Source organism: Salvia miltiorrhiza, chromosome 3 (assembly GCF_028751815.1).
Source record: "Salvia miltiorrhiza cultivar Shanhuang (shh) chromosome 3, IMPLAD_Smil_shh, whole genome shotgun sequence".
NCBI lineage: Eukaryota > Viridiplantae > Streptophyta > Magnoliopsida > Lamiales > Lamiaceae > Salvia > Salvia miltiorrhiza.
The window spans coordinates 50,384,428-50,397,415 of NC_080389.1; the positions used below are offsets into that span (position 1 = coordinate 50,384,428).

General features: G+C 35.5%; 2 protein-coding genes and 1 long non-coding RNA gene across 13 annotated transcripts; 2 read left to right on the forward strand and 1 right to left on the reverse strand.

Moving 5' to 3' along the window:
- The first annotated feature begins 2,102 nt into the window (after positions 1-2,102).
- LOC131014152 (uncharacterized) lies at positions 2,103-7,364 on the forward strand. The gene is made up of 3 exons (XR_009098088.1): positions 2,103-2,917; positions 5,709-5,863; positions 5,965-7,364. It is a non-coding gene; the product is annotated as an uncharacterized LOC131014152 (long non-coding RNA).
- LOC131014150 (calmodulin calcium-dependent NAD kinase-like) lies at positions 3,449-7,309 on the reverse strand. Of its 3 annotated transcripts, XM_057942028.1 has the most exons (9): positions 7,187-7,309; positions 6,919-7,104; positions 6,481-6,704; positions 6,337-6,395; positions 5,990-6,211; positions 5,732-5,858; positions 4,394-4,713; positions 4,085-4,229; positions 3,449-3,901 (listed from the first exon to the last, which is right to left on the reverse strand). In XM_057942028.1, exons 1-9 carry the CDS (start codon positions 7,191-7,193, stop codon positions 3,662-3,664), a joined length of 1,530 nt encoding a protein of 509 aa, XP_057798011.1. In that variant the 5' UTR covers positions 7,194-7,309; the 3' UTR covers positions 3,449-3,661. The 3 variants fall into 3 exon arrangements, with proteins under 3 accessions (XP_057798011.1, XP_057798010.1, XP_057798012.1); XM_057942027.1 differs by lacking the exon at positions 7,187-7,309 and having other exon boundaries at positions 6,919-7,129; XM_057942029.1 differs by lacking the exon at positions 7,187-7,309 and having other exon boundaries at positions 3,835-3,974; positions 6,919-7,129.
- A 680-nt stretch (positions 7,365-8,044) lies between the features above and the next one.
- LOC131014154 (pentatricopeptide repeat-containing protein At3g22470, mitochondrial-like) lies at positions 8,045-12,255 on the forward strand. Of its 9 annotated transcripts, none has more exons than XM_057942036.1 (4): positions 8,142-10,272; positions 10,667-10,716; positions 11,587-11,688; positions 11,904-12,255. In XM_057942036.1, the coding sequence occupies exon 1, from the start codon at positions 8,191-8,193 to the stop codon at positions 9,991-9,993; it is 1,803 nt and encodes a 600-aa protein (XP_057798019.1). In that variant the 5' UTR covers positions 8,142-8,190; the 3' UTR covers positions 9,994-10,272; positions 10,667-10,716; positions 11,587-11,688; positions 11,904-12,255. The 9 variants fall into 9 exon arrangements, with proteins under 9 accessions (XP_057798022.1, XP_057798019.1, XP_057798021.1 ...); XM_057942038.1 differs by having other exon boundaries at positions 11,587-11,666; XM_057942032.1 differs by having other exon boundaries at positions 10,667-11,688.
- Positions 12,256-12,988: the final 733 nt, after the last annotated feature.

The following is a 12,988-nucleotide window of genomic DNA, read 5'->3' on the forward strand; positions in this document are numbered from 1 at the left end:
TATGCTCTGGATACCATAATCGAGAGAAAAGAAGAGCTAATTGAGAGAAATAATGAGATTTGAAGAGAAAAGGTGGTTTCATTATTTGAGTGAATGAATGACAAAACAAAGTAGAGCTCACTACTTATACGTCTAACCCTTCACATAATGTGCATGCACGTGAAAGAGACGTTGGGAAAAAGAAAAATACAACTCATAGATCTAGCAAACTAAACTAGCTACTCCATCATGCATGCGTGGCATGCATGCCATTTTATTCTTTATTCTCAACATGTGCTTTTGTTGGTTTAGTGGTAGATCGGTTAATGTCTGAGTTTGGCCCCAAGTTTGAATCCGCAGTCATGCGATCTTCAAAATTTGTCTCAACCAAAAAAATAAAAATAAAATCCAAATAATGTGTTTTAAGCATACACATCTTCCTAAAACTTTTTTTCTAAAAGCTTAATCTCTTTCTATGCAGCATTCTTCATTTAATTTCGATGAGGTGAACTACACTACTAGAGTTAGGTGATGAGAGATTCAGTTATGATAGATTTTTGAACTTTCCATTTCTTTATCAAACTGAAATTAGGGGAAGCCAGTTAGTTGATGGCTGCTAGGATGTATTTCTTCTTTAAATCAATGGTGTGTGCATATTGCATTTATTAGTTGTATTGTATCTATGCTAGGTTTAGTATCAAGAGGCAGGTCATTAGATATATCTGATTTTGACGCTCGCGACCTTTAATCAAACATGAAGAATGTTATCATAAATGTGATGGACTTGAAAGTAGGAGATGCTGCTGACATAGAGCACGCCTGTTTTTGCAAGAATTCCTTTTGTGAAAGCATGATATATCCAGCTATGAATGCTAAATATATATCATTCGATAGATGAACAACATGAATGATGATATTCTTTACGTCAATAATTATCCAATTAGCATAATAACATGTGGATCGTGCCTGAAGTGTTTCTCTTCAAAATATGCCTATGTCCTTCCTCATTTATTTGTAGTAAAATTTTCTTATGTCACACGTTTTGCATGGGGTGTAATTACAGCACTGTCTCATATAACATGGTTGTTTGGAGACTATATATTTCAACTGCAACTGTGCTTCTGGCTACAATAAACAGTTGCTGAGGGGTTGGATATGGTAAATGATATTTGTACTAATATGCATATGAAAGAAGTATGAAAATCCTCTCCTCTGAACCTAGTGATTATTTGTGTATATACTTGCTCGGAAATGTGTTTCTGATCCACCTCTTAGTTATTGCAAAATTTATCCATCCATGTATAGACTGCGCTGACTCATTCACTTGACCTCTTTTTTACACCTTGCTTTTGTTTTCGTTTATTTTCTGCCTTAATTAATTTATTTCGTTTGTTGTAAGTTGTTTGATGCAGATTGTGATTCTTGTATGAGCACTTCCTTTTCTCAATCATCTGACACTATTTTTACATGGATCTTCGTAATCTAAATTTTAAACACGCAGGATATCGGCGTGGATATAACTACGTGTGCGACTTGAGATATTGGTGGAGTTCACTATCAATGCATCTGCATTGCATGCCTGAGCTATAGATAGATGTTTTCCGATCGATGCTATTGTTTTCTTATTTCTATTCTTTATGTTTCTCACTAAGCTTATTTTTCTTACTGCACTTTATGTGCTCAGCAAATGAGCTCGTTTAGTTTAGCATATTAAAATAACAAAATTGCTATTATGTTTATTCAACTTACTTGCCACATATGCACTTACCATTACCACTTACCAATTGCACCATTATTCAAATAAATTTTATTAAAATCAAAATCCAACTAAAATAATGGAACATTACTATTCATAAAATTAAATTTAATCAATTGGGCGATTATTATTTATGAAAATAATTCCCATCTCTTTTTGCAAAATTAGATTTTTGGGAACTTTTTTTTTCTTCTAAAATTTGTATTTAAAGAAAATAACTGGGTAAATATGCATTTAAAAAATATACTTATTAAACTATATGAAAATAGATGATTTTGTACATCTTTTTTATTTTTGATAAATTTACATATTTGTACTCATTATCTATTAAAATTAATTAATTGATATTTCAAATATTGAAAATATAAAATAAAAAATTCATATGTTTTCATATTCATACCTTTTATTCAGTAATTAGTATGAATTATTTCACTTTAAATAAAATAATTTGCATTTACTTATATTTTGATTATATTTACTAAGTATATTTATTTATTTAAAATATCGTTCAATTTTGATATTGGACGTGCATCACACTGGCGTGTGCACTATTGCAATAATAAAGAGGAGAGAAAACAAATCAGATTGAAACTTTTAACTTTGGTAATTTTCTATCTAAGATCTTTTTCTATCTTATTATATATCAAAATAAAGCTCTTTTCATGATCTTTAATTTGATATATATCTTGTATATTTTATCATTGGTCAAATTGTACAAGATTTTAAAATAGAAATAAAGAAAGAAAGAGAAAAAAAAGAGAGAGAAAAATAAATTTAAAAATTGTAATTAAACGTAAGTCTCCTAAAATATAGCTTAAATTTCTCTTTAATAACTAAATTTTAGATTATAGCGGTAAATTATTATCATTGAAACTCTATTTTCATATATAGTATAGATATAGATTATGATTTCTTAACCTGTGTTTTTTTTTTCTTCGTCCTTTTACCTTTTTGTGTCAGTTTATATTAAAAGGGGATGCAACAAATACGTTTGTATTTTGGCGGTTTAAGAAAATTTTTTTGTTTCTTCTATCAAAGGTTAAGAAAAAAGATTGACATATCCACCGCCAAAATACGAATCAAATCTTACAAACTGTTATTTGAAGCTCCCACTTTGTTTGGATTCGATTCCTGCGTAATAATCAACTCAACAAAACTACATATCCATGGAATCTACTCAAGGTCACTCCTTAACTCTTATTTACTACCGTTGAAGCTCATCATCTTTACTAGTACAATTTTGATGCCTAAATTCCTGCATTCCTTTTTCTTTTTGTATTTTTAGGAGAAATTTATCCGGATTCCCAATTTTCAATGCATGCTTTCCTGATGCCTTTGCTAGAATTCCTTTGCTGAAATCATTATGTCTCTTAGTGTTGTAGATGGCAATTTATCAAAATAGGCGTTCAATATGCAATATATTTTTTTATTTTTTTGGTTGTGTTGTGCGCGTGTGTCTTATGGTAAATCCAAAGATCATCATTAATTAAGCTAGGAGGCTTGTGGTTCAACTCTTAATTAGTTGTTGGTTGTAGAGATTGCATGGTATTCTTGACACAATATTTTGCCCTTATTATGACACAGAAAATGTTTTAATTTTCAAATCCTGATGTCTCTAAATCTCTCTTCTTTTCACATGACAAACTAGTGAATGGAAATCTCTGGAAATTTGTTGCTAAGTTTTTCAATATGTATAAATGAATGCTCATGTGTAGCTGCACTTGAGAAGTTGTGCCTTTTCAACTTGTGTTTCTCCTCTGCCAAAATGTCTTAATGTTGATTCTGTAAGTCACATCTTAGTAATATCTAAACATTATCTATAAAGGTATACAACTCCATCAAGATCTATATATCTCCTCTTGATCCACTCTCTTGCATGTGTTGGGACGTGTATATTGTTTGCTTGTCATGGCCCTGTACGGCGGATCACTCTCTCATTGTCTCGGCTTTTTGAATAGAGTACTTGAGTTCTGTCTGGATGTTCATCCTTGAAGGAGATAAAACTATGTCATTCCACACAGAGCCTTCTTCAAAAGCTGGATGGCAGGTCTTGTAGAGCTCGAAAATAGAATCTGCGTTTTCGTTCAACCTGGATACCACGTTCAAACAATTTATCTCATCTGGATCGACCAACAGAGTCTTGTCTTTGTCTTTCCATCCTATCAACTTCAGAATACACAATGTATTAGCATCTAAATGTTTGGACTCGAGTAGCTGTAAGGAACAAATCCAGTAGAATCTGTGTAGTGAAAATGGAAATTCTCGGTTATGCTCGTAGTTGCGATTGTTAAGTTTCACCACATGACTGAATTGGTCTGACTTAGCAAGACAGGGTTGAGATCAGTGTACCTTAGGAGCGCCTTCTAATGCATTAGTGCAGTAAAGTCGAGCATTGTCTACTAGGTTGCAGTATGTCATAAATGCTTCTGCAAATCTCTTGTGTGATTTCAGCTGAGAGTTCACCCTCACTGCCCTTCTACACATTATAGCTCGCCTGTGAAGTAAAGAAATAGATTCAACTAGAAAGAATTATGAAGTTGGATATCATTTCTTCTCCAATTGAAGAAGCAGAACTTGATCTTGGAAGTGCACATAGGCAAAAACTTGTGATAAATTTCTTGATCCCATTTTTCATGGCTGATATAATTTTGTGTTTACCTTATTCCTCGGATAACAGCTAAATAAGAATCACAAACAACGCCAACCAACTCTACTCTGTATGGTCTTCTCTTCGTAGTCCCATCTTGTTCTTGTTCTTCATCCATTTGTTCCCAGTAGTTCTCAGTCACGACCCCGTTTTCATCTTGTCTGTATCCAGCTCCCATGCGATATCTGCGACGGTGAACATTCCGAGCCATGTTTATTGTTTGCACGACAAATGGCAGCCATGAAAGAGTGCCATCCATGATCACATCCCTCCCTTCATTGAGTGCAGTTACTAGCAGGGATGATGCTGCATCTGTAGATGATTGGTGTACCTAGAAAATGCAAGTAAAGCTGAAATGTTATCATCATATCATGCAAGTGGAAGGAGGGGTCAAGAAATAATGGTCTCGAAAAGTAACAACAACCATCAAATATATGAAAATCCACATTTGCCACTTACATATTGATCTAGATGGGGAACATGCTTCATTTATCTTTTCGAAGTTTGTTGAAAAGATTATTCTGCATATCTATTAAGGACCAGCTATATGGAATGGTGTACCTCATTGAAGGCTTCTGTAATGATTGACTGACAGTCAATAATGTTATCTACTGTTTATTTTCATCTTATTGCACTGTTGATGGAGAACTCTGGTTGAGTTTTGTTGAACTAATTTGTTCCTTGTGGCAAATGATTTAACTGGGAAGTTAGGTGCTAAAATGAAGATTGGCTGCATTTCAAATTATTAAGACTTGATTTGATGGGAACTTTTATTTCATAGTATCTATAAAATCTACTTTCTCCTTAATGTTGAGGTGAACAAAGTCAACATTTTTTGCATTTATGGGAAAATGGAAATAGCCACTAACTATATGAAAAAACAAATTTCTGGTTGCTTGAGCTGCACTTTACTTTATCTGGCTGAAATATGTTAAATGCCTATTTTGCATGCTAAATTTTGAATATAGAAAAGATGTATCACTGTAATGCTAATTGCTAAATTCCAAGTGTTATGCTAAAGCATGCACAAGAAATTACAGAGACATGGATATAGAGTTGTATGGTGAGATTCATAATGCAAGGGTTGGCAGCACAATCCATTTAGTAGAGAGAGAGAGAGCAAATTATCAAGATGTCAATTCAAGAACTCTAGAAAACTACGATTTAATGTTATGATGTGTTTGTACTATCATGAGGTTTGCTGCCTATTGTTACATAGTTTTGATTATCATACTTTATAAAATAACATCATATTCATACCTCATTCTCTCTCTCTCTGTCTCAATAAATGGAACATGTGAATGAGGTAATATTGGTTGTACACAGTGAGCGGTGGGAGAGATAAATACCAGTTCAGCAGTGTGAAGCAGGTCATGGTGCCCTCTAGAGCTCAAGGCTCTGTAGATGACGTCTGACTCTTTGAAGGCATCTGCTTCTATGACAACTGCATTCCCAGATGCTCCAGCCCAGAATGGTCTATGGTGCATATAAAGAAACTTTCTTATTAACTCACCTTACTATGTACAATTAGCTGAAAAAATCCACCATTTGTTTTGAAATGTCTTGTTTCTATTCTGTATAGTTAAGAGGAGAATGGCTTAGCTTACTCTTTGAGAATGTCCTTGAGCACAGTACTCTTCCCAGCCCCCATCCCACCACCCATGAGGAGGAGGACAGGGCTTCTGTCACTATGAGCCATTGGTACCATCACGTTCGTGCACTGTGAATCATCGTTTGTTACAAGTCCAATAGCTTTCATCTCTTCCACTAATGTGGTAAACACTCTCGCCACCTTCAGATTCTTTGTCACCCTCTCAACTCTCTGTTCTCTTTATTGCACAAAGCAGGGAAAAGCAAATTAGTAAATTTACTAGAAAAATTTATTATTGTTATATATAAATTCCTATGGAATTCAGTTTCTCTAAATTTATGTAATGACGATGTAGTGATCTACCTGGTTGCTTGCATGACGATGTTCTTGAGCCTCCTTCTTGGCTCTTCGGCACCGAGCACCTGAAATTATACATGTTTTAACAGTTTTTTTTTCTAGGAAATACGATGCCTGGTTGGATTGAAAAGAAACATGATATTGACATGCCTGACTGAGCATATATGATGTATGTCTCCAGTGGAATGCAAAGTAGCTGAGGATGCATCTCTCAAATTCTTCCACCAGTTTGATGAAGAGAGAATCACAATCAGGTTCACACGCAAAAAAGGCGTACATGTCTTCTTCGCATCCTTCAGCTTTTTTAATGTATTCGGAGGCCAACTTGCACAAATGTGGGCATTCTCTTCTGTCTTTGAATCCCATCTGCCTGGCTGCTCCACACACATTATGTGTGAGAATCAATAAGATTCATCTAAGAAAATCTTGATTTCTCACATATATATTTCAGACACACATATACATGATCTTGATCATACTACATCTAAAATATGGAAACAGTGCGTGGCAGACGCGTGTGTGGGGTTGTAGATTGAACCATACAAATGTGATCAAAGATCTAAGGGAGGAGATGAAAGAGATTATTACCTACATAGTGAGAGAACTTCTCAATGCTCAAAACCTGGCCGGTGTCGGAGATTCTCTTCCTAGGTATGATCTTTTTGTCGCGGAATTTCTTGATGCGGTATTGCAGCGCCGCTGCTATGATTAGCCCCACAGAGGAGGCCACGAGGAGCTGCGTGTACGTTGGCTTTGCGCTGCTGTTCATCTCATCTGGAGGAGAATCAAACATAATCATTTATTATCAAAATTCCTTCGGGGAAGCTATTTGTTTTACGTTATGTAAAATGTTTACTTTGCATGGCTACGGAAGGACAAGAAAGTGTATTTTTCCTGTGTTTGTCTGTGTGTATCTGTGTGTGTTTTTTTTTGTTCCTAGGAATCTGGAGACGGATGTTCGTGAATGTTTCATTTCTTTGTATGTCAGTCAATTTGGATCATCAATTATGAACAACGTTCTGTTTTATTTTGCATGCCACGTGTGTAATATATATATATATACTCCTATATATATCCAAATTCAAGCCGAATTTTTTATGGTACGTTCGTGTTTCATCTTCTATTGCGCATATGATGAATGTTATGTGTCAATCTTATGATTTAAATTTAACAATGTAAATTAACTTTACGAGAGAATGCATAAGGAACGTCATAAATCTATCGATTATAATTAGCAAATAAAGAGGAAAGGATTTTGGATGGAAATTCTTTATCCAAATTGCGGTTTGTCATGTATGATTGTTTCTTTTATCACTTTTTATTCTATTAATAGTTAGTATACGCACACGAGTTGTTTAAATATTGCCAAAACGGTTGGCATTTTGAAAACAAACATGAAAATAGTATCTTTTTTATTTGAAGAGCGAGCTACGAAATTTAAATTCTAAATTTCCGGAAAATGGCACTAGAAGTCTAGGATACAACCAAAATTAAAGCAAACAACGTAAAGTTTTTTTTTCCCTCTTCTTTTAATTTTTCGATTTGAGCATTCACTAAGAGAATGTGATATTGATATTGAAACTCTGCAGATAAGTTTTGGAAAATTTGGCAAGTCACAAAAAAATAAAAATAATAGTAGTACTACGTATTGGAATTTAGCGAATAATGAAAAATGAGTCAAAATTAATTTGTGCACATCCATCGTCCATGGTAGAAAATTCACATCCCATCTTATTTTCCATCAGATTTAGCTTAATGGTTTTTATAATTTAATTTAACAAATTACTGAAAAAGAGAATTTTATGTTGGTATATTAGTATTTCTGAGGCGACGCAATGAAGCTTTACACAACACAAAGCCATGGTTTCTCGAACACGTGCTCGTGAAGCAGCTTGTGCAGTGACGGCTCTCGTCTCCGGGCCTTCTCAATCTGCTAAGCTTTCAACGATTATGATGTCTCACCCTCACAATTCCACCCCTTCCACAAAAAATCCAAATATCGACTTAACTCACACGCTGAAAGAGTTCAACAAAATGCTCCAAACTCAGCCGCAGCCGGACATTTCATCATTCAACCCGCTGTTAGCCTCCGTTTCCAAAGCTAAGAAATATCAAGATTTGATTTTTATGTTCAATCAGATGGCGGAAGTTGATTTATCGCCTGATTACATCGGTATGCACATTTTGCTCAATTGCTATTGTGATTTGAAAAGAGTTGGTTTAGGTTTTTCTGTTCTGGCCGCGATTTTTAAGAAGGGCTATCGTCCAAATATTGTTACATTCACTTCCTTGATTAAGGGTTTGTGCATTGAAGCTAGAATAGATGATGCGCTATGGCTGTTGAGGAAGATAATTGCAATGGGTTTTTATCCAAATGTGAAAACTTGGGGCACTTTGGTTAATGGGTTGTGTAGGAGTGGGAATGTGGAGATTGCTCTTAGGGTGCATCAAGAGATTAGGGATGGGAATGTTGGATGTGGTCTGAGGTTTAATCCCAGTTTGATTTACTATTGTTGCCTTATTGATGGCCTTGCTAAAGAGGGATTTGTGGAGGAGGCTAAGGAATTGTTTTCCGAGATGGAGGGGAGGGGAATTCTGCCCGATGTGGTAGCGTTTGGCACATTGATCAACGGTTTGTGTAAGATGGGCGATTGGGAGGGGGCAAAGGAGGTGTTTTTTGAGATGATGGATAGAGGCATCCCTCCCAATGTTGTGACGTTTAATATGTTGATTGGTGCGCTTTGCAAGGAGGGCAAAACGGACGAAGCTAGTGGGATGTTGGATTTCATGATAGAGAGGGGCGAGGAGCCGGATTACATAACGTATAACACTTTGATGGATGGGTACTGTCACGAGGGTAGAATTGATGATGCAAGAAGGATGTTTGTTATGATGGAAGATAAGGGTAAAAAAATAGATGTTTCGACTTACAATGTGTTGATTAATGGTTATTGCAAGCATCGCAAATTGGAAGAGGCAATGGCCCTTTTCAGAGAAATGCTTAGCAAAGGTTACAAACCAATAGTTATTACTTTTAACATTTTGTTGACTGGTCTATTTCAAGTAGGGAACGTTTTGGATGCACGTGATCTTTATTCAAAGATGGAAGGTCATGGTTTGGCGCCGGTTTCTGCCACGTATAATATATTACTGGATGGTTTCTGCAAAAATGGTTTCCTTGGGGAGGCAATAGAGCTGTTTCAAACTCTAGAAAAGTCTGGCTATAAGCTTTCAAGTCTTACTTGTAACTGTCTACTTGATGGGCTCTGCAAGGCAGGAAAGCTCGATCCGGCTTGTGAGCTATTTGAGAGACTCCCAAAAATGGGCTTGGCACCAACACCTTATACTTACTCGATCATGATCAATGGGTTTTGCAAGAATGGGCAGTTAGAGAAGGCAAAAAATCTGTTTCTTCTAATGGAAAACAGCGGTTGTACTCCTGACGTAGCCAACTTCAATACACTTATGCGAGGATTCTGCAATAACAATGATCTTGCCAACGTGGTCGATCTTCTTCAGAAAATGGCTGAGAGAACTCTCTTACCAGATTCATATACAGCAACTATAGTAGTGGACTTACTGTCAAAAAATGAAGATTACTCGGAATTTCTAAAATTAATTCCCAACTTTAGTGACAAGGGCCGGGAGAAGATAACATGCTGAAAAATGAGTTAGTAGTTCATCCCATTTCACACTATGTCAGCATCGAAGATACAGGATCAACTACATTACACACGAACCATAAATTTGAATATTATGGAAATATATTGCTTGTTGGCCGTTCCAGTATGGTACAATAAGCAACGACTTGGAGCTGCTTCTTCCATAAAATGTCTGCTCAGAATGGGAGATGGTCATGTGCGTAGCAATCATATTGTTGCTACAGAGTGGGTGAGGCGTCTTGTGGCTCTCAACCTAGCATCTTTTCAGTTTCATCGGAATGTAAGTTTCTCTTCTGCATCTATACTGATTCAATTTTAACTTTCAATTCAACGATCTCGACAACCTTGTGCAATCTAATACTTCTAGCATTAGTAGCTAATCTGCAACTGCAGGCAGACATTTATTTTGTTGAAGTAATGAAACTTCAACTCTTCTATGAAACTCAAGTGTGGGTATTTTAATCCATGACATCCTGTGAAGATATTGAGGAAAGAGATGCATCTGGTCTAAGTTACCTTGTCTAGCTTTATAGTAAAAAAGAAAATAATTGATTATCTCTAGCATCTAACTTCAACAGATTGTAGTTCCTTTATATTAAGTCAGCTTAGTTGTCATTTAAATGTTCTGGTCAAAAGTGACATGGCCAAATTTATGATTTATTTACTCTTTGAAGGCCCTTCACAGCACGTAAATACTCCCTTTGTGATTGCAGAGCTCCATTATGTAAGTTAGCTTTGCCTTAGTCAATGATTGGATGCTTCAGTTTTCTTTGTGAAACTATCTTTTATCATTGTCTTGCATATGGGATTTAAAGTTATTCTAGTTTATATTAGGATAATTAGGATAGCTCCATATATTTGTGAACAACTAAATATGTTTTCCTTAGCAATAGGTAAAATGTAAAAGGGACGCATTTCTTTGTTGTAGATAGAAACTAAAAACAAATAAAGAAAAGGAGCAATTTGTTAGAGTAAAAGAGAACAAAGACTGGAATGATTCCTCAAACAAGAGGAAAGATTAATATTAAATTATTAATCAGAGTAACAAGATACCTAGAACTCAGGAGAGATCAATCCTGCCCAAGCGCACCTTGCCCGTCTCATGTACACGCCCTATTTTATTGACTAGGCCTCAAGTCTACAAAGGAGCCCATGGACAGACAGCGAAAAAATAAAAATAACTAAACAATTAAAATGAACAATTGATTAACTGAAACTCAGCACAGAGTCTCAGGAACGAGCCTTCAACCACCATTGATAAACTCTGACTGCATCACATTTCTCCATGTATATCCTTCCTTGAACACCATTTCCAATTTCTCATTGGCCTGAATTGTGAAAGAATTGTATTGCCTTTTCCTAGAGATGTCCAAAGAATAGTAGTTTCCACATCTATTATACATAAGGGAGCCACATTTTCTTATACATAAGTGTCACTTGAATGAACACACCAATATGTTGGATTGTTCCATTTGTAGGCTTTTAGCTCTAATTAAAGGTAATGCAACTCTTTTCTACATGCAGGTAAATATATCCATGAGGTATATGGAGTAATATATATGAGGATTATTTACTTTTCTTTTCCGTTTTTCAGAGAGAGGGGGGTCTCTTGAATAACAAACGAGAAACTGACAAAGGAATTGATTGAGTACAACTATAATTCGTATGCATAAGGTATTGATGAAGTACGCATAAGGTATTGAAGGCATCTTGTCATCGTTTTGTGTGCATTTTAATCTGCATATTAATTATTCATCAGCTTTTTTTTTTTTCTTTTTTGTGTGTTACTTCTCCTAAGTTTGCGGTATGTAAGCTAGTTAAGCCTATGGCAAGTAGATGAAATCAAAATGATTGAAGCTCGTAATGTATATAGTTGGACTTATTGTGGCTATTTGTGTTGTGACTTTGCAGAGGTGAGTCGAAATCCATAATGGTGATGGCCTTGTTCGTGCTTGAGGGTTGAGATTCGTTACGATAATAGACTAGGTCGACTGGTAGCAGTCGTGGCCGACAAGTATCTTGGCTTGTATCGTATTAGCACGGTGAGTCCCTATCTCAATGGATTTGGATGGTGTGTGTGTAGTGGGTTGGAGGTACAAATGCAATGCAAGACTGTGTTTATGATGACAGTATAGAGAATGTTGGGCAACATGATTTATGGAAGTTGGGAAGATCCAAACAGAAAAAAACGAAAAGCATAATCATGTCTTTTGCAATCATTCTTGTTTTTCCAGTTTATGCTGAAATGAAATGTTTCTCCCAAGAAGCTTGCAGTACTTTGTCCTACAAATGTGTGTGTGTGTGAGAGAGAGAGAGAGAGCTTCTCGTTCTCTAAAATAGGGCTGGATTTGGTTTCGAACGTATCCTTTTACCATCAAGTTTTGGGAACTATGATTTATTCGTTTTTATTCAGATCATTTTTCTAAACCAATTATTTCAAACCCTTTTCTAGTTAGACTGTTGATAGACAAAAGTCACAAAATACGGATTAATTCTATAAATGAAATCCGGATTGATGATTAGGGTTGACTAATTTAGATCAGGGGTAAAAAGGTAAAAATGCATTACGCGCTTTCTCTCCAGCATAAAAAAACCTTCCAAAGATGCGAACTGCAGTTGGAATCATGCCTGTAGACTAAACTGTATTGGATCACTAAACATAATAAAGTGAAAATGACAACATTAGCCCTAAGCTTATCTGGATGCCTACAAAATGGGGAAAATTGATAAAAATTATCTTAACTATATACTATACTATAAATTAAGATCACAGTTTAAAATGATTATATATCTAAAGTGGAGGATTAACTGAAAACATAACCGTATTGTGATGTGTATATTGGGAAGTTTTAGGACACAATATATTTGTCCTTTAGCTCTATACTACTATTATTCCAAAAATAAAGTGTTCTCTATTGATATACTCCCTCCGGCTCACTCTAATAGCCTTATTTTTCTTTTTGGGACGTTCCACTAGAATAGTCTTGCTTTTATTT

What these genes read in the sequence shown, in the direction of transcription:
- LOC131014150 (XM_057942027.1), bottom strand. Translation starts at nt 7,129, where the DNA reads ATGATTATGTTTGATTCTCCTCCAGATGAGATGAACAGCAGCGCAAAG. An exon ending in CTCAAGGACATTCTCAAAGA is followed by an intron (nt 5,859 to 5,989) that starts GTAAGCTAAGCC and finishes TATGCACCATAG; the next exon opens with ACCATTCTGGGCTGGAGCAT. An exon ending in CATTAGAAGGCGCTCCTAAG is followed by an intron (nt 3,902 to 4,084) that starts GTACACTGATCT and finishes TGTATTCTGAAG; the next exon opens with TTGATAGGATGGAAAGACAA.
- LOC131014154 (XM_057942039.1), top strand. Translation starts at nt 8,191, where the DNA reads ATGGTTTCTCGAACACGTGCTCGTGAAGCAGCTTGTGCAGTGACGGCT.